The 21,395-nt window shown below is 34.0% G+C and overlaps 1 protein-coding gene across 1 annotated transcript in view; it reads left to right on the forward strand.

The window, feature by feature from the left end:
* Positions 1-21,395, forward strand: part of LOC133204734 (macrophage mannose receptor 1-like) — a 151,320-nt gene that overhangs the window by 46,379 nt on the left and 83,546 nt on the right. The window contains exons 8-11 of the mRNA XM_061340474.1: positions 5,390-5,480; positions 9,624-9,834; positions 9,955-9,986; positions 12,598-12,677. Of these exons, the coding sequence (XP_061196458.1) occupies positions 5,390-5,480; positions 9,624-9,834; positions 9,955-9,986; positions 12,598-12,677 (414 nt within the window). The remainder of the gene's footprint in view (positions 1-5,389; positions 5,481-9,623; positions 9,835-9,954; positions 9,987-12,597; positions 12,678-21,395) is intronic.

Genomic DNA, 21,395 nt, shown 5'->3' on the forward strand with positions numbered 1-21,395 from the left:
AATGAGCAATTACCGTTAATTTTCAATCTAAATGTTTAAGCAAATTGTGAAAACCTCTTAGATTCATGAAATACTAGTATTAGTGACTTGGCACCTTCTCTGAAAAACCCTGCTGGAGGTATTCGTCCATTTTGGACAGTTTTAGTTAAGTACTGTAAATAATTAATTTGATATGTCAAATTGAATAAAGAAATTGAAAAAGAATAAGAATTTTAATGTATTGAACAAAAAGTACTTTCGTAGTTTTTAATGGTCATTTTAGTTATATATTTTTGTAATTTTGTATTTTTCAAAGATTTGGCCAATTTGTGAGGGAATGTGAAGGGTTTACTCCATGTTCCACAGCACTATTGTATTGATTAATCTGCATAATGATAGTGACATACATGTATGGGAGTATATTAGTACTGGCAAGTAAATAGATCTACTTTATGATTTTTCACTGACCACTAGACTATTTCGTTGTTCCTTGATCATTCTTTTTCACTTGCTTTGGAGCAAATATCGACAACTCTTACTTTGTATACATGTAGAGAATATTACATACTTAAATTTATATCATAAGTCATAAGCCCGAGTTGCCCATTTGGAGAAATGGTGTGCAGTTTATTCATGAGATTGCTTCCACATGATTCACTTCATTCATTAGATCCTGCATAAACTCGAAACTCCATTTATTCAAATTTTGAAAAGCTGCAACTGACAACTCGTGATGCTGATTTTTAAGATAGGTATGTCAGACTGATGCAAGAAATTGCCGCTTTTAAATTAAATAAGGCGGTCGTAACTCCTCATGAAATGATAAATCATCTGTATTTTTTAAAAATAGACTTTCTCCTGTACCTATTAATCGGCTGAAGAACTCTGTCAACTTGCAACAAATACCTACTTTTCATCATCAAAAATGATAAAAACACAAATTTTGTGCCTTTTCCCTCAATAAATCAATATACCATCGCTTCAAATTTTCAACTCAAAAAGGTAGTCGCGACTTTCATTTCGGTAAGAACACTCTTGTCATTTCTGGTAGAAGTTTTTAAGAATAATCAAACCATCGGCGGAAGATGATCAGTGTATAAAAAATTTGCGAACTTTTGTATTTTCTCTATATAAACCTTTAATGAATCTGTCGCCATTATAGATCCAATATGGCCGATATGTAATTGAGCAGAATGAACACCATTTCTCCATATAGCCATATTGGCTCGAGGGCCGAATGCCCGAGGGCTGATAAGGATATTAGTTTGTAGTATTCTATTTATCATATATTTAAAATATTTAATATGTTAATCTTCTTAAAGTCATTTAAGAATGTTTCGTATCTTTTGACCTTTTCTTTAAAATCTGATAGAGCCAATTTTTGGTCATTTCAAAACTAACCAAGTCAACAAATTTTAGTACATAAATTGTTACAGTATTACATGTACATATCTATTTCAATAAAATTGATTTAGTTAAATTTTAAACGTTATTAAAACGTTACTCCCGGTTTGATATGGATTTGCACGCTGGTCTGATACGTGATATGGGTTTTCAAACCAGTCGTTGATATGAGGTATTGTGACGTCACTCGTATCGCTCAGCGTGGAATCTGTGTATTTACTACTAAGTATATGATAAATATATATTATTATAACAGTAACTTGATCCGAAGAGCCGTATCACGTCAAGTTGACAGGTGCGGATCATCAGATCAAACGAGACGCGAAGCGTCGAGTTTGATCTGATGATCCGCGCCTGTCAACGAGACGTGATACGGCTCTTCGGATCAAGTTACTGTTATAATGATAAATTTATTATATACCCCTCTACAACTAGTAAAATATATAATAAAAGGAAACTTTTTGCATCAATTACATAACTTTTATCCATTAAACAATCCATTTTGTCAAGGAACTTTTTGATGCACGAGAATAAAAACGTCATTTATCTGTGTACTACGTCATCATTTTCAGAGAGGGGTGATATGGATTCAGAAAACCACAGTGTGGTGATCCGGAACGTCGGATCACACCTTCACGTGATTGCATAAATTCAACAGTAAAACTGAGTGACAAACAGTTGGGTATATAATAATATAGGGTTATTGAACTTATATTGGTGAATATTGGCACGAGTTGGCTGTACAAATGCACGAACTTGCGAGTCAAAAGTGCCAATAATAACCAATATTTCGATAACTTCAATAACTCCTTTATTATATAGCTAAAACATCTCCCATTCACTCATATTCATTATTTCAATTAAATAACTCAAATAAATTATTAAGAATTTTCAGTATTGGTATTTAAATTAACGTCTGTCCTGTAAGTGTTCAATATGATAATCGTATCATTCCAATCACCCTACCAAGCGTTACGATTTGCTTTTTGAGGTTTTATTGAGGGTAATACGTACTAAATTATTAATCAATAATTTCAGTTTTGCGTGAAAATAAACACATCTTACCTAGCGAGCACTACCTATGTTAAATTTGCCCACAGGCCTCTGAATTTCTATCAATATGCCGTTATATGATTGATCAGAGTGATATATATCCCTTCTCTTCATATATATATATATATAGAGAGAGAGAGAGAAGGAATATATATATATATATATATATATCACTCTGATCAATCGTATAACGGCTTATTGATTGAAATTCAATAAGCCGTTATATGATTTATCAGAGTGATATATATAGAGAGAGAGAGGGAGGGAATATATATCACTCTGTCAATCTGATCAATCATATAACGGCTTATTGATAGAAATTCAGAGGCCTGTGATTTATTTGTTGCCTCTGAGAGGTTGACCACCCGACATTTTTTTGTTGTTGTTTACAACAGGGCGTTCTATATTGAACGCTCGTATTCGGAATGTTTCGGGCATACTCATATATACGTAATACAAACCAAACTCAGCGTTCAATTAAACGCCAAGATATTGAACGCTAAAATTCTCTAGACTTTAGTAGTTTTTTTTTATTATAGACTATTTATTAGCTATATAATAAATTGTTTTATTTTCTTTACGGTGCTGTATTATACTCGGGTGGCCGTTATTGTATTGTGATTACATTTTGTATTACTTTATGTAAAAGTAAAGACAGTAGTTGGAATTGATAAAAAATTGTAAGGTCTGGTCTTACACTGTACAATATACACTACACACTATAAATTGTAAAGTGTAGTTAAATAGACAGAATAAATATTATATATACACTGTAGTTGTATCATAAATTGAAAGATTTATCAAACATAGATGTTTAGCCAAGTTTTGACAAACGCAACTATCATGTAAAAACAATCTAGTTAAAGTTAGATGTTCCGGATCCGCTACCGCCTCTCAAACATCTAACAACACCCCCTTCATGATCATTGCAGAGCGACCGGCTTTCGATTAGCCAATTAAATCACCGCCGCCGAAATCTTCGTTTGTAGTGAAGCCAAACCTTAAAGCCCGAGGAGAAAACATTAAAAGACAAAACTATGGCAAACGCGGTGCTGTGTACATTTGTATGAATGTGATTTGCTGGATATCTTGTATAGTTTGTGCATTTTTTGTTTGCATTATTCGGGAAAGAATTTCGGATAAGCGAAATCAGTTTATACCACAGTTAACTTAATTTAACCTAAGGCAGTCTACTGAGCATCATAAATATAAAGATGTAGCCGTGGAACTATTTTTTTTAGAATCGTATACAGAAGCTTAAATCTGACTGGCCAAAATTGTCATGTTTATTAATATAACTGAAAGGTGGCGTTGATGTGACCCTGTATGGTATGTGTTAGATGTTTGAGAAGGGCAGCGGATTCGGAACATCAAGTGCTGCAAAGCAAGCATATTGTTAATATAAGTGCCAAAATAATGTGTCTACAGCACCGTTGTTATCGTCATCTATCAGCGTCTCTTATCTATAGAGTAGATCAAATTGGAGCTTGCAAAGGTAAAGAAATTCAATGTTTTTGACGATTTTTAAAAATCTTTGGTCTACATGCAGCAACTCTATCAAATCTTGAGTCTTATCACCATGATCACTTGTTCATGTTGTATACGCACGCGTACAATAAGGTGGAAGGAGTGAAGCTATCTTTTTGTCTTGGGCCTGACTATATTTTTTTCCCCAATATATTTTATGGGGTCTGAAACCTGCAATTACATGAAGTCTAATACTTGAACTTGAAAGAATTGAACAAAACATGAGCCATGCAAAAAGGAGATGGGCGAACAAGACGTGCTAAATGCCTTTATCTTTATCTTTATATATATATATATATATATATATATATATATATATATATATATATATATATATATATATATATATATATATACATATTCAATTTGTGAACTTAATATTTAGAGTAAAGTTGTTTTCATTGAAAATTATGAAATTATGACAAACAGAACTTTTCTGAAAATTCTTCGGGCAAAATCATTCTGTGATTTTAAAAATATGTGGTATTCTTGGGGTTCGAACCAAAGCAATAGAAATCATGAGTAGCAATTTTCTTTTCGAGACAAACACACTAACCACTACGCTATACTGATCGTAACACACTGAGGCTATAAAATTATGTTTGTGATATGACCCTTCACTATATAGACTTCAAATACTTCTCGGAAAGATACACGTTGTGTCATAAAAGTGTCATAAAAGTGCATTTTTAAGGCATAGTGGGTCTTTGCTCCATGTTTTTGTAAACCGAAGACTATATACATGTATCTTTACGCATAGTTTGAGAACAGTCTTTCACAAAAATTGAGCGAAGACCCACTTATATGGAAAAATTGTGTTTATGTATGAAGAATTGACCATTTTTGACCTCTTAGGTGTCATATGATATTTCATACACGAATAATTTCAAGTGTTCTGAGATTTCCATAAAATATGTTAATATTAAATGAAATATCAAAGAAAATATTGTCATAACTGGGATTTTTTTTTATGAAATATCAAAGAAAATATTGTCATAATTGGGATTTATTTATTTATTTATTTTAACGCACAATAAGCATTTTCTTCTCCTTGTTCACCCATCTTCTTTTATTTTTTCCCCTCATTTTTTCCCGTGTTTGCGTCTCTTCAACATTACATGTACACAGACAAATCCTAGTTTTACTACGATCTGTGGTAGATGTTAACTTTCTCTATATACTATACAAACTTAAAGTCATTGAAAATCATTTACTAGTATGTAGCATCGGTTCCTCTAAATAAATCAAATTGCCTTTGGTCAAAATCAATTCGAATGTATTTGTGTGCTTTTTTTCTTGAAGGGGAAATGGAGCAGGGATTATAAAGACGACTTATTAATAAATGTTTTAAAATGTTAATCCCCTCCCCCCCCCCCCAAAAAAAAGAATACGTCTAATCATGCGGTTGAAATATGTTCTTTAACAGCTGATATGTAATCATCACAACACTCATCTACCTATCATAGAAACAGACCAAGAAAAAGCTATCATCGACGGAATCACATCTCATGCTGAGAGTAAGTTGAACAAGTATTTGCTTTCCTAAAAAGCTCATGTTTTATGAAGTGAACAAATTAATCTTTATGCTTAAATCCGCGTTATCAACATAAATCTGAGTCCAGAATTCCTTTCCTAAGAATGAAGAAAATTTAAATCCAGTGTCATCAACAGAAAATTAGACTCGCAGAATTGATTTTTTTTTCTATATTTTTAGGTCACCTGAGTCACTCAGGTGACCTATTGCTATCCGTTCTCGTCCGTCGGCGTGCGTCGTGTGTTAATATTTGAACATTTTTAGCTTCTTCTCTGAAACCGCTTAACCAATTTCAACCAAATTTGGCATATAGCATCTATGGGTGAAGGGGAACAAAAATTGTGAATTTCATGGTCCCTGCAACCCTGGGGCCTGAGGGGTGGGGCTAAAACCACCAAAATTAATGCAATCTTTAAAAAAAACTCTTCTTTACTCCTGGACATCAAGCAGTCAAACTGTTGGCATCATTGTAATAAGCATTGAGCTCTCTACCAAATTGTGAAATTCATGGCCCAAGGGTCAGGGGTTCTGGCCCCAGGGTGGGGCTATATAGATCATATAGTGAAATTGCATTATTTCTTTGAAAATCTTCTTCTCTGCTCCTGGGTATCAAATAAACAAATTAAGTACATAGTTATGAAGGGCAAGAGTGCCTCTTCCAAAATTGTGAAATTCATGGCCCCAGGGTCAGGGGTTCTGGTGTTAGGGTGGGGCTCTATTGATTATATAGTGAAAATACATTAATTCTTTGAAAATCTTCCTTTCTGCTCCTGGGTATTAAATAAACTAACTAAGAACATAGATATGATGAGCATGGCTGCCTTTTCAGAAATTGTGAATTTCATGGCCCCAGGGTCAGGGGTTCAGGTGTTAGAGTGGGGCTCTATTGATTTTTTGCATTAATTCTTTGAAAATCTTCTTCTCTGTTCCTGGGTATTAAATAAACTAACCAAGTATATAGTTATGATGAGCATGGTTGCCTCTTCCAAAATTGTGAATTTCATGGCCCCTGGGTCGGGGTGTTGGTGTCAGGGTGGGGCTCAATTGATATATATAGTGAAAATGCATTATTTCTTTGAAAATCTTCTCTCTCCTGGATATTAAATAAACTAAGTACATAGTTATGATGAGCATGGCTGCCTCCTCAGAAATTGTGAATTTCGTGGCCCCTGGGTGAAGGGTTCTGCTGTTAGGGCGGGGCTCTATTGATTATATAGGGAAAATGCATAAATTCTTTCAAAATCTTCTTCTCTGCTCCTGGGTATTATTCAAATAAAGAAAGTGCATGGTTATGATAAGGAAGAATGCCTCTTTCAAAATTGTGAAAATCATGGGCCCTGGGTTAGGGTTCTGGTGAAGGGGGGGGGGGGCTCTATTGATTTTATAGTGAAAATGCATAATTTTTTTCAAAATATTTTTTCTACTACTGGTAATAAAGCAAAGTTCTTCTTCCTGAATTGCGAGTTCATGGCTCCTGGGTAAGATGTTCTGGTGTAAGGGGGGGGGGGGGGAGGCTTTATTTATTTAATTATATAGTGAACATGCATTTCTTTGAAAATCTTCTATGCTTCTGGGCATATTCGAGGCAAACAGAGTAAAAGTTTTAGTATGCAAGGGTATTTTTATCAGAGACCAATGTGAGAAGTAGTATTTTGGGATTAAAATAGACATTTTGTTAATAGTCTGCATGGTAATAGTGTTAAATGGGGGACGATAGATGCTATACCAATTATTCTGTTGATGCTTATCATACTATTTTTCTTGCTTTTGGGCAACATTTAAAGCTTCATTTATCAGTTTATGGATCCTCTAAATTGTTGTATTGTACTCTGGTGACCGTTAAGGCCATTGGGCCTCTTGTTGAAAATAGAATAGGATATTCATTTTATCAGGTCCGTATCAACAGGGAGGGGACACAAGAGTAGGGCGTGTGCCCCCAATAATTTTGATGATACATGTATATAGTATACTGTCGGGAAAAGCTATTTTATGAATATGCCTCCTCAATAATTACGTCTGGTGACCTTTTTTTCTTTTTCTTTTGATTGGAATTTTTTGTTTGATAGTGCACCACCCTTAACTGAAAATATTTAGTTGTGCCACCCCAATCCCCCAACTAAAACTGCTTTCTTCGGGCCTTTATATGCAGCATTTTTTAACCATAGATATAGCCGGTGCTTTCAGGCAATAAAAACTTTACAACACATAAAGACCTAAACAACAATTTTTAAAAAATCAATTTTGAATCATTATCACTTATTTGAAAAATAAATTTGTTACAAATGAGCTAACATCTTTGCACTTTACAAAAGGATGTTCATCTACATTTCACTTCTATATTTCTTTTGCTATGAATTAAAAATTAAACTGATTACTTCATGTATACGTAGACTTAATTTCTGAAAGCAGAGAGGTTTATTATGCATTGAAAATAAACATCCATTAATTATTCTAATGAGAATATTCTACGTGTGTTAACCTTTCTACTTTAGTCCTACTCTTAATTTCGCGGGACATGAATGATGTATGCATTCGCGAATGGCTAAATATACGTAACATGTAAAGTATAATGTGATGATATCAAGATTAATTTTGTTTTAACGCCCAGTGCTCTGGTTTTCGGTTGGGTGTTAAGCATTATTATTCCATCAATCCTCATGCTCTCCAATATTATAATTAAGATAGGAAAAAGTTACCAAGGTCGAGTTACCACACGACATGTTTAACAAGCCTTGACTATATCTAACAAATACTGTCTAACGTCAGAAATATTAATCTAGTAGTCGGTCATCAACAAACGAAATTACTTTGTTAAAATCACTCTTATTCTATACAAAAGTAGTCTGAAGTTGACATTAAAAGGATGTTGGAGTTCCTCATTGACAACATTTATATATGTAGGCTTCGGAGACCAGGCCCCAGGATCATGAAACAGACTTAGATATAAGACAAATTTTCAATCGCCTGCAAAATGTCTATTAATTATTGAATTAAACTCTAAATTTGCAGTTAAAAACACTTTTGTGAAGCAATATTAAAAAATATTTAAATTTTGGTCTGCATGACTTCTACAACATTTTATTACAACACAAAGATTTTGACTTAAGCTTAAGACGTTTCGTGATCCTGGGGCCAGCTCTTCCAACAAACTGTTGGAATTCCGATGGACACTAAGGACCTTTAATAGCCAACATGTTTTTACATTCCAATGATGCCGAATTTATTCAAAAACTTCCACATGAGAAGAAGAAAACACTTGTGGCCTTAACTCGACATTCAGATATATCGACGACGTTTTATTAATTAACCATAGTTACTTCCATTCATATGTCGACTCGATATATCCCAGTGAACTTGAAATAAAAGACACCACAGTCTGCCATCTGTCTCATAATTGCCTAATTTGGATGTTTTACTGACTATAGACGATTAGGACCAACTACGAACTAAATTGTATGATGATAAACGAGATGAATCTAGCTTTTCAGCCTTCAAGTTTCCTTATTTATGTAGTAATATTCCGCTATCATCTGCATATGGTGTTTATGTCTTCCAACTTTTTCGATATTCAAAAGCATGCTCTGAGTACGATCAATGTTTAAACTGAGACAGGCTACTGACAGATAAGTTGAAATTACAGAGATTTCAACAACCTCGTTTAAACAAATATAACCCATCATTGGGTCGTATTTTGGCTGACTTGTTTCATATCGATTGTTGGACATTTGTTTTATACTAACTTTGACTACGGAATGTTCCTCGACCCGATCAAACATAGGGCTAATGGCGGGTGTGACCGGTCAACAGGGGATCTTGTATTGATTGTAGATATTATGCGATCGATCACCATTCGTTATCTTCACCTTATTCATTTTAATTTGCCTATTTGGTCGAGCGATATAGCACACTGTTTTTGTACTACTAGGAGAGAGATTCTGCAGAGTTCAGTCCTGAGATCGGGCATTTTCGCTAGCCAAAGGTTTTTGTTCCGAACCTCTAAAATACAATAAAAACAATAAGCCTTACAAACAAAGGCAATTTAATGTTGTTACCCGCTTTGTCAGCTGGGACCAGTACATATTGATCGTGTAATCAATCTAATTCTTTTTTTTATTTCCGAAAATAGTATGGCTGGATGCGACAGATAAAGATAGAGAAGGTGTCTACATTTGGAGCACATCAAACGAGACAGTGTTAAAATATTACTGGGCTGATAATGAGCCGGACGATCAGAGATATCCTGAGGACGAAGACTGCTTGGAAATGGGCCCAAATTATCTAATGGGCTGGAACGATGCTCCTTGTGATAGGCTTGTAGGAGTTTTGTGTGAATACGGGTAAAACTTTGCAATGCAAATAACTAATGCTTTTGAATTCTTAAGGTTGCATATGGTGACATGGTGTTTGATTTCATCTATCAGAAACCAATTTAATTACCTCTTTGTTTTTAACTTCAGCGTAACGAAGCATGTCCAACAGCCATCAATAGGTAAAGTAATATGTTGACGGTGCGATCGTTGGGGCGAGCGCAGTTGTGTAATACTGGATATTCACTTCCGCCCGTAGGTCCGCCTCTCCAAAACGCACGAGACTTTTGGAAGTCTAGACTACGACGTCTTATGTTAGCTGCATATCCATAACAAAGTCTGAAAAGCGAAATTTTTTAATAAAGAACGTTTAATCTACTAGGGTCAGGGGTTATGGAGTTAGGTGGGGCTCTTATGATCATATAGTGTAAATTGTAAAAATGTGGCCCCAGGGTCAGAAGTTTGAGGGGGCTCTATTGATTATATAGTGAAAGTGCATTATTTCATTGAAAATATTCTCTGCTCTTGTGTATTAATCAAACAAACCAAGTATATAGTTATAATGAACAAGGGTGCCTCTTCCAAAATTGTAAATTTCATGGCCACTGGGCCAGGGGTTCTGGTGTTAGGGCGGGCCTCTATTGATTGAAGTTGAAGTGAATTTTCTTCTTCTCTGCTCTTGTGTAAATAGCAGAAAAACTAAATGCATGGTTATGATAAGCAAGGACTCCTCTTCCAAAATCGTGAAATTTGTGGCCAAGGGTCAGGGGATGTGGTCTGTTGAATATATAGTAAAATGCATTTTTTAAAATATCTTCTCTGCTCTTAAGCATCTAGGAGACAAAAACAGAGTATATAAAGCTGTAATATTTTAACCAGATGAAATGAGAGGGAATGAGATGGGTTAACTAATAGCTCAAGAACTACTGTTGTTTTGTTTAGTCTGCATGGGGATGGTGACAAATGGGAGCAAGTACAGGCAAGAAAAAAGATTCACTTTAAGATTTGTTTCTGAGGATTAAATTAATTAATTTGCTGATCTCTGATCATCCTATTTCTCTTGTTTTTGGGCAACATAGATTCATTTATCAGCTTCCTTTACAGTGTTACATTATACTCTGGTGACCGTTAAGCCCTTGGGCCTCTTGTTCCAGTTAAGTTTTGAAATCTTTAAAAATGATTTGTAGTACAGCTTGATCGCTAGCATTTCTCAGATGTCCAGTACATAATTCTTCTTCAATTAGGCCCTTGAAAACTGACAGGTTATGATCACCTTCCCTGTGCAGGTTTTGGAAGCTGTTAGTATAGGTTTGATGCATGGGCTAATGTCTAATCGCTGGCTATCTGAAAACCTTCTCCCATTGTAAATAGTAGTTTCCAAGAAACTGACACTGGTGTGAGATTGATTGATTGTTGTTTATGTCCCATTTGAGAATGTTTCCCTCCTATAGGAACATCACCATATACCGTTGAAGGGCTTCAAATTAAGACCTTTACTCGGCACTCAGGGTTATTGAGCAGTGAGGTATCTTTATCGTGCCAACGCCGGCCTCGGTTTTTAAGGTCTCATCCGAAGGACTGGCAACTTTCACTTCAAACTATCGAGCGTATGGCGAAGGGATAGTTGCTACCTACGTAAATCTAAAGTATCTGTGCCAAGAGTTCCCTATTTCAAGAGTTTTCCTTAATTTCATCCGGACTTCCATTAAATAGAACAAGAAAACATTGTCGCCCTGGAAATAAATGAAGTAAAATATGATTAAGTCCGGACACGACAACGTCCAACTTTCTGAAAGACATAATTTAAAAGTTTTCCTGGGTTTTGATGGGATTTTTGTCAAAGTTTAAAACTGGATTTTAGTTTTAAAAAAAAAAGGACATCAATCAACCAAGAATAATGGGTATATTTTCTTATGAGAGTAATCTCTCTTGTAAAATACAACTGATCTATCTATCTTAACAACAATTCTATCAAACTTTAAGACACATATCCAACTATACTCCTTGAGATGAGGGGAAAAAAATAAAGTACATGCATTCTTGAAAAGTAAACGGCGTCAACCAAATATTATGATTACTTAATACCACCCACATATTAAGAGTTATAAAAAATGATTCTCAAACACTAGAACATTTTGCAAAAACACACAATATTCAGGCCCTTAGGAAGCAATTTCAGTCCGGAGGGGGGGTTACAACCATACACTTTCAGCTGAGGGGGGCACTACCAACTACCAAAATTCCCTTGACATGCAAAAAAAAAAAGGTCATCACACGTTATTATTGAGGGGGCACAAGCATATAGTAGCCATGGTTTCTATAGTATTCTTTATATCGGCAAAATTATTTAGGACCCCCCCCCCCCCCCCGGTTCTTACGGCCATGAATATTTGCAAAGAGATATTTATCGATGAACCAATAATCGCCTACAGTAAACACTGAAGCATAGGCGTTGATCATGATAATGATAATTGAGGCACGCTTATAATTTAACTGAAGACATAAATAAAGTGGACCAATGATGATGGCGAGCCTTAAGAGCAAAAAATAACATTTCTCTTTAAATACCACCGAAATACTCTGTGCTGCAAAAATAACTTCAGTCTTTATTAAATAAGTCAGAAGTGGTACAAAATGTCCGGTCCTAGTATATTTACAACAGGTTTGGTTGACTGATGCCCATAGTTTGAACTTGTAAAGTTAAATGTTTACTTTAAATTACTTTAAAATGCATTGAGTATTTTGTATTTTACGTTTTTGATATATTTTTCCTATTTGGTCTTTATTTACTAGCTTGTCCAACTGGATGGAGATCAGCATTTAATCTGGAGTACTGCATTGTGAGAAAATCCTTAAATTGGTATCAGTCTAAGGTAGGAGATGAAGCTGTTATATAAAATAAAAGAAAGAAGGTGTTGCAATCAATTCTCAGTTTCTTGATTGATATAACATTATGTGGTCTATGGCTGTTTAAACCATAAAAAGTTGTTTTAGTTGGTATAGATATTCCTCTTTAAAAATACCCCATCCATTTTTTATCTCTAAATACATGTACTTATTTGTCAAAATTGTCAATAATTCATATTCTATAGGAGTGTTCGAATATACTCAATTATATAAATTATAAACAATCCTGTTTTATTTTATAAATGCATCAACCTCAGCTATGAAGCGTTAGCTTCGGTATTTAGGAGGAAGATTTCATGCAGAGTTTAAGTGTATGTGATATTACATATCAAGATTATTTTCGTCATTTTCAGTAGCTGAGAGGACGTCATGTGATATTCGTCAAAATATGTACAAATCTCGCGGGAATTCTGGGACAATCGTAACCAATACGTTGAATGTCGATGAAAAAATGCCTAACAAACAATCTTTGTTTGTAAGGCTCATTATTTGAATTGTATTTTAGAGGAATTAGGATTGAATTCTACAGGTGGAAATCCAACTTACACCCATACCTCCCTTTCTAAGGAGCAAATTCTTCAAAATCATGTGTTCATTTTAGATATTTTAAATATTCCGAACAATCAAAATGAATTTGAATTACATGTACCATACCTTTACTGGATTCCTAAACTTCATAAAATTCCTTACAAACAAAGATACATAGCGGGTTCCAGTAAATGTTCTACCAAGCCTCTTTCTTTACTCCTCACTAAAATATTTACTGTAATGAAGGAGAAACTTCAGGAGTACTGTACAACAGTATATTTGAGAAGTGGTGTAAATCAGATGTGGATACTTAAAAACTCCAAAGAACTTTTGGAAAATTGAAATCACAAAATTTTACTAAAATCAACAACATCAAACCGTACGACTTTTTAACACTATCGACAGCTGCTTTTTCAATACAAATTGAACTCGTAAATATACTTACCTTGTCATTGGTCATTTACAAAATTATTTTGTTAACAAGCACTCTGATTGTACACACAAGTTCTCTGAAGTTGATATTAAAAAGATGCTTGAATTTCTGATTGACAATATCTATGTAGTTTTTGGAGATAAGGTCTTCAAACAATCTATTGGAATTCCCATGAGTGCCAATTGCGTCCCCCTTATTAGCAGACCTATTTTTGTATTCATATTCATATGAAGCAGAATTTATTCAAAAACTTCTACATGAGAAAAAGAAGACACTTGCTGTAGCCTTCAACTCGACATTTTGATATATCGACGACGTATTATCTTGTTTTTTAATGCTTTATTTTGAAGCCTTTTTTCCTTATTTCTTAAACGAGGCAAGTTATTGACAAACAAGTTGATGAAACAAGGATATCAACAGTCTCGTTTGAAGTCATCTTACGGTCGACGCAATGACCTTGTCAGCACATACAACCTTTCATTGAGTCAAATGCTGACTGACGTTTTTCATACTAATTGTTAGGCCATTATTATACACTGAACTGTCTACGGATTTCTCCTTATTACCCGATCATGACAAGGCGCACAAGGCGGATGTGACCGGTCGGCAGGGGATGCTTACTCCTCCATGGCACCTGATCCCACCTCTAAATTTTGAGGTCCGTGTTTGCTCTGCTTCAAATTTGTATCGTAATTTGTATCGTTTCATTGGACTTTCGAGATTGAATACTGTTCGTTATGTAAAATATTTCATACAAACACATACCAAACAATTTACACCCACTCACCACCACACTAACACATACTTGGACAGTGCACTTTCTAAAATAAAATAATGTACACAAATGTAGACATATGAAAGTTAATCATGCAATTTATCCAAAAAACCAGAAGTCTCTGTCGAGACTGTTGCTCTACTGGTTTGTACTTAAAACAATTAAGGAAGAGAAAAGTAGCACTTGGACTTGAAACTTTGCAACAGCAATAAATAAATAGTAATCCTCGTTTTACTCTCTTTTTGTGGCAAGATGAATTGCAATCAGACTAAAACTGTAGAAGGAGTAGCCATTTTAAAGAAATTTCGATTTTAGTTACCATGGCAACATTATTCATCAAAATCAAAAAAACAATTAAAACAATTATGTATCTCAGTGTAGTCTACTTGCATGCCATGTTATATTAAAATCAGACCAAACTGTAGGCAAAGTAATGTTTTGAAAGTACATCAAAGAAATTCAATTTTTTTGTATCCATGGCAACACTTCACCTAAATCAAAAAAATTGATGTACAGAATTATGTATCTCAGTGTAATCTACTTGTGTGCAAAGTTATATTGAAATCAGACCAAAACTGTAGGAAGAGTAGCATTTTGAATGTATTTCACAGAAATTTCTATTTTTAGACACCATGGCAACACCGTTCACCGAAATCAAAAACCGATATACAGAATTATGTATATTAGTGTAGTCTACTTTTGTGCAAAGTTATATTGAAATCAGATCAAAACTGTAGGAGAAGTAGCATTTTGAATGTACTTCACAGAAATTTCTATTTTAGTAACCATGGCAACACCGTTCACCAAAATCAAAAACCGATACAGAGAATTATGTATCTTAGTGTAATCTACTTGTGTACCAAGTTATATTGAAATCAGATCAAAACTGTAGGAAGAGTAGCATTTTGAAAGTATTTCACAGAAATTACTATTTTTAGTAAGCATGGCAACACCGTTCACCGAAATCAAAAACCGATATACAGAATTATGTATCTTAGTGTAGTCTACTTGTGTACCAAGTTATATTGAAATCAGACCAAAACTGTAGGAGGAGTAGCATTTTGAATGTATTTCACATAAATTTCTATTTTTAGTTACAATGGCAACACCGTTCATTGAAATCAAAAACCAAAACACAGAATTATGTATCTTAGTGTAGTCTACTTGTGTTCAGACCAAAACTGTAGGAGGAGTAGCATTTTAAGAAATTGTTTACAAACAGACAGACAGACGGACGGACGACGGACACCTAACTATTGCATAAGCTCTTCTGGTCTCTGACCAGTAGAGCTAACCAAAAAAAGGATATATCAAAAGGTGAAGATATATATATATTTAAAAAAAAATACAATTCTGATTTTTCATCACTTGTTGTACACATTATCATACAGGGCCCATTTACTAATTATTTTGTCTTTAAATTTAAATATTTTTTCACAATAATTTTCTATGTTTCTGTGATATCTAAATACCTTACTGCATCAATAAATATTGGCTTAAAACCTTGTGATCGTGAATAATAAATAATTTTTTTTTTTGCGACTAACTGAAGAAAATTTTCTAAACAACTTCTAACAATTCTTTTGGATATTTTATAATCATTTTACAAATGTACAAATTCATTCCAAAACTCAGTCACATATACACAACCATAAAATAAGTGAATTATTGTCTCTGTTTCACTATTACAGAATGTACATAAACTATTTTCTGACAGCTTAACTTTATGAAGAAAGGAGTTAGTAACAATCTAATTCATCAGTACTCGATACTGAAAATAAATTATTTTTGTCTCTTTTGTGCATAATGATGCATTTACAAAATAAAATTTCCAGTCTCTTTTTTTTTTTTTTTTTTTTTTTTTTTTTTTTTTTTTTGAGATTGACTCATCTAGTAGTTTCCCACTTTGTTTTGGAAGTTGGGGCTTTAAACTTTTCTTTCATGATATGATACAAAACTTTAACATTATATGCTGATAACAAGTTTTGTACAAGACATATTTCTGGTTCAGTATTTTCAGGAATTCTACTTTCTTTATAAGGAATGCGTTTTCTTTTAATTTTTTAGGGTATTTTTGAAATCAGATGAAAATAGTTTAAAAGATTATTAGTACCAAGTACATCTTTTATTTCATGTACATATTTTATTTTCCGACACTCGGTCGTTCAGGTTCTTGACGCCTTTTTTCAACCCATTTTGTATACAATTCCCACTTCTCGACATCCACAAAATTTCTACTATCTAAGTACAAATAATTTAATACATGTTCAGGACTTCTCTTAACCTTTATCAATTCTTTAAATACATCTTTCCAAAAATTATTATCAATGATTTTAACAAATTCTTGAAGTTTCCCTTTAGATATATAAAAAATGAAATCAACACTAAGTTTGAAAATACAATGTAGCAAATGTTGCCATGCACCGTCAGTTTTAGTCAGATACCTCTTTACCGATTTTAACTTGATATATAAATGAATGATGATAAATGTAGCATATTGAAACCATCATCCTCAGATCTCCTGATAAGTGTATTTCTTTAACGTTTTCTGTCTTGTTTCCCCAACTGAATTTGAAAAGAGAAGATTCACTTCCATCCAGTAGTAAAAATGAATCATCTACATATTGCCCTAATTTTTCTTTCCCCTCGATAATAATACCTTTAATATTAACATTTTTCTTGAGTGAAATCGCAAGTAATTCAACTGTGATGATAAACAGATATGGAGCTAAAGGATCTCCTTGTCTGCAATCCCTCTGAAGACTAAAAAAATCTGATAAATGTGTATCACTGATAATATCATTCAGAACCTTTTTGATACGGTTTGATATGGCACTTAAACCAATCTTATAGTCAACATTTAGTAATGAGATAGGTCGCCAGTTTTTCATATATCGCCTATCTTTATTCTCTTTTGAAATACAAGTTATTATACACTGAGATTAGAATGAAGACATTTTCCCTGTATGATATCCTTCATTTAAAGATCGAATAACAAACACTCCTAAATCCCTCCAAAAATATTATAAAATTTTACAGTGAAGCCATCTCAGAACCTGATGATTTTTAATTTTTTCATTTTCTTCAATACTTCAGTACACTCTGCAAGCTTTAAGATTCCTTCACAATTCTCCTTTTGCAAATCTGATAACCTATCATCATGACTTAGGAAAGCACTTTCATTTAGTAATGTTTGACTATAGTCCTGTTTTTTATTTTTGTATAAATTTGAGAAAAAAAGACTTTTGTTAATCTAATAAAAGATCTTGGTTCATTATATGATTCCAGTCTGCATCAATAAGTTCTGATATAGTTTTATCAACAAAATTTCTTTTTTCCAACCTACAAAAATAGTCTGTATTTCTTTCTCCCTTTTCATACCATGTAGCTTTGGACCTTAGCATTAAACCCTCAATATATTTTTCTCTTGAATTCTGTATATATTGTTTTTTTTTTTCTTCAGGAAGTTTTACATCTTTTATCTTTTCTTCAGCGTTTACCTTATATTGTAAATCTAAAATTTCTTTTTCCAGCAATTTACTCTCAGACTTTAATCTTTTTGCCCTTGCTCTATAGACAATGATCTTATTTTCATTTTCAAGATTTCCCAAAATAGTTTATCAGTAATATGAAATGTAATTGTCTCTGTTTTGGATATTTCTCCTGATACCATGACTTGTATTCTTCTATAGTTTCAGTTGTGACTTTCCTTGCCCTATCTGTAAAATTATTTTCAAAGAGGAGTTGAGAATTGAATTTCCAGTACCCTCTTCCTCTAGTGCTATCATTTGTTTTAATCTTCAGAATAATTGCTGAGTGATCAGTTCTATAACCAGGAATTATTTTAGTATCAAGTACTCTACTAAATATACAGTGGGAGATACAAGGAAATAATCAATTCTACTTTGAATTATAGGGTTTGACCTTCTCCATATATGCTGACTTCCTTCTTCATTCCAAATTCTCCAACGATCAACAACCTCCAAATCCGTCTTAATATTCAATATTTTTCTTTGTGCATGTTTTAAATTTTTAACATTAAATGTGTCCTTTTTATGATTCTGAACTACATTCCAGTTCCCACACATTACTATAGACATATTTTCTAATTTATTGGCTTCAGTGTATATATTCTGAAAAAATTCTGGACTATCTTTATTTGGGCATTGCAAGTTAACTAAAGTAAATCTGATATTATTTGCAGTAATATCTAATATAATATATCTACCTGAGAGATCCTTTTGTACAGAATGGATTTGAAATTCACAGTTGTTCTTAAACAATACAGCTACTCCAGCTGAGCTTCTAGTATAACTACTAAATACAGACTTAAAACCCTATTCGGATTCCCATAACTTCTCTTCCTCCTCTGTACTACGAGTTTCTTGAAAACATATAATAGAAACATTCTTATTTCTTATTGAATACATCCCTGCGTTTTTTACAATTTGATGAAAAGCCTCTAACATTCATACTTAAAATATTTAAGCTTTCAACCTTTGACAGGTTCAGTTAGTTCTTTACATTCTAATTCCAATGAAAAAAAATGATAAATTTTTGAAGGCTTTGAAAACAGCAGATAAACTGTCGGCACTATTATTATGATAAATTACATTTAATTGAAAGTGCACACACAAACTTACACAAACACACTCAAACATAGAAAACCACGGAAAGTTATGGACTTTTTACATTTTTAGGCAAACCTCGCCTTTAGGCAAACGTCACTCTTGTCCTTCAAGCTCCTCCTGATTGTGGACATTTTCAAAGTATGTGTTTATATCGCAAGTTTCCTGTCAATGCCATCCATTACATCCATCTTGTGTCTTTTCCCATTTATATCTAATACAAATTAAAGATGTGTCCATTGTAATACCACGTGCTGTCTACAATATGTTGTCTCTCCTCGGCCCTCAGTTTTCTCAGCAGCTGCACGTACATATTGGTTCTGTGATCTAACATCATAAAGTCCTCTTTTAGTTGTTCTCTCTTTGTGATCACCGACCTCCTCACCTCACTACTGTTAAATTTGACAATTACAGGTCTTGGGTGATTTTTGTCCTTTAATGGAATTCTGTGAATTGATTCATCTTTGACGTGCTAATTGCTGTACTGGCAATTCCATTTGTTTCTTTCAACTGTTTTTCCAACATACTGATCCTTTTTTCCAGCTGTGATACATTCCCCATGTTGGTGTCATTGTCCATCATTAAACTACCCACCTTGTCTGAGAGTTGCTGTATCATCTTGGAAAGTTCTTGACCATGTTGACTTTTATTCTCATCCAAGTCTTGGTGCATCTCTGTTTTAGTTCCTGCAACATCTCTACCTTAATTTCCTCTTTGATCTCCTCCTTAAGCTCCTCTTTCATTTCATTCTTTAACTCCTCCTTTACCTCCACAATAACACTTCTGACTAGATCTTTTATGTCATCTTTGGTCACCAGTTTTTTTAAGGGTCTCTTCTATGGAGGAAAGAGTAACTTTGATGTTGTCCATTTCTGAATTGTCATCCTGATCTCCTGCAGATGAAATTCTCCTCTGTTTACTTGCTGGTTTTGTAGATTCTACTTGGCCTTTAACCTCAGCTGATACTGATGACAATAACAATGAAGATCTTCCTTTGTCCATTGTCTGTTTGGTGTTTGATCTTCCAGCTTTTGTGTCATTTATTTCTTTGTGGACATTGTAATGCTCCACCCACTACACTACACAGTTATACAGGTAACACAAGGTGAATCCAAGTAGTAGCACTTAGGTGAATACTAGTCAAACACTACTCAAGACTTCTCTTTCAATTTTTGAAAAAGGTAAAACAAAATCCAAACCCACTATCCTTTTTACATAAAACTATCCCCTCATGTGAAGAAAACAGTTCAGAAACACATGTGACAATTTTCACTTCATAAATACCACTTTGAGTATCTTAATTCCACACAACAAAACAGGAGAGCCCTGAAACACCTCCTCACTCAACAAGCATGACCTTGACCTCTCGAACAGCACACTCACATGGCCTTGGCAATTTCTGTTCATGATGTCCGAGAACAAGTCTCCAAAGACTTGCCTGAAGGTACAGCTATTCCCAGTGAAAACTATTTGAGGCTTCAATTTTGGCCTATTAACCCTTACTTCAGGTTTGCATGTATTATACTGGGAAGTTCAATGTGAAATACATGGTTCAATCTCGACAGTTGCGCTCTTAGCATGTAGATTCCCACTATGCAGCTGCTGGTTTTAAATAATTAAGGCAATTTTGTATAAAATTTCAGCTTTTCTGTACCTTTTTTGTCACTTGATGACAAACATCAAATAAAAGTTGAGGAACCTGGCTACCCTGTTGCTGCTGTAGAAAGAGGCCGACAGGTACTTGTCTCCTGAGACAAAGCCTTTTCTGTAGGTGATCATGTTTTCACAAAATTTAAGATAACACCATCTGTTGCATCTAAGATTAAGATACCTGATTCCATAGACAAATCATTCTATGATGGCAACGTGTATGTAACTTTGAAGAATACAGTTCTTCAACCAAGTTCACCTATGAGACACATGGTCAAGATTAGTCAAATCATTAGAGATCAGGATTTCTGAGTCTCTTTATAAAATACAAATTGTCTTACATAGTTGCTGGTAGGTGTGCTCCTTATCAGAGTTACATAGATCCTGTTGAAAGGGTTATGCCTGTCTTAAATTTGAGTTTGCAGTCAGTAGGCGTCATGTGCCAAGAAAAGCCAAGAGGATTTGAAAAGCAGATCAGTGATTTAAATACAATGGCAGATATTAGAAACAATGTGATGAAAGATGATGCTCTGAAAAATGAGATTGATTCTTGGATCAAACCTGTAACTTATTTGTCTGGAAGCACACTTGGTAGACTATGCTGGAAAGAGAAACATATTAAAATTCAAGAAGAAGCCTCTGAAGTTGAAATAGATGCTTTGTTTGATAT

The sequence above is a fragment of the Saccostrea echinata genome, unplaced genomic scaffold (assembly GCF_033153115.1).
Source record: "Saccostrea echinata isolate AGI-Se365-2 ecotype Australia unplaced genomic scaffold, CSIRO_AGI_Sech_v1 ptg000054l, whole genome shotgun sequence".
Classification (NCBI taxonomy): Eukaryota; Metazoa; Mollusca; class Bivalvia; order Ostreida; family Ostreidae; genus Saccostrea; species Saccostrea echinata.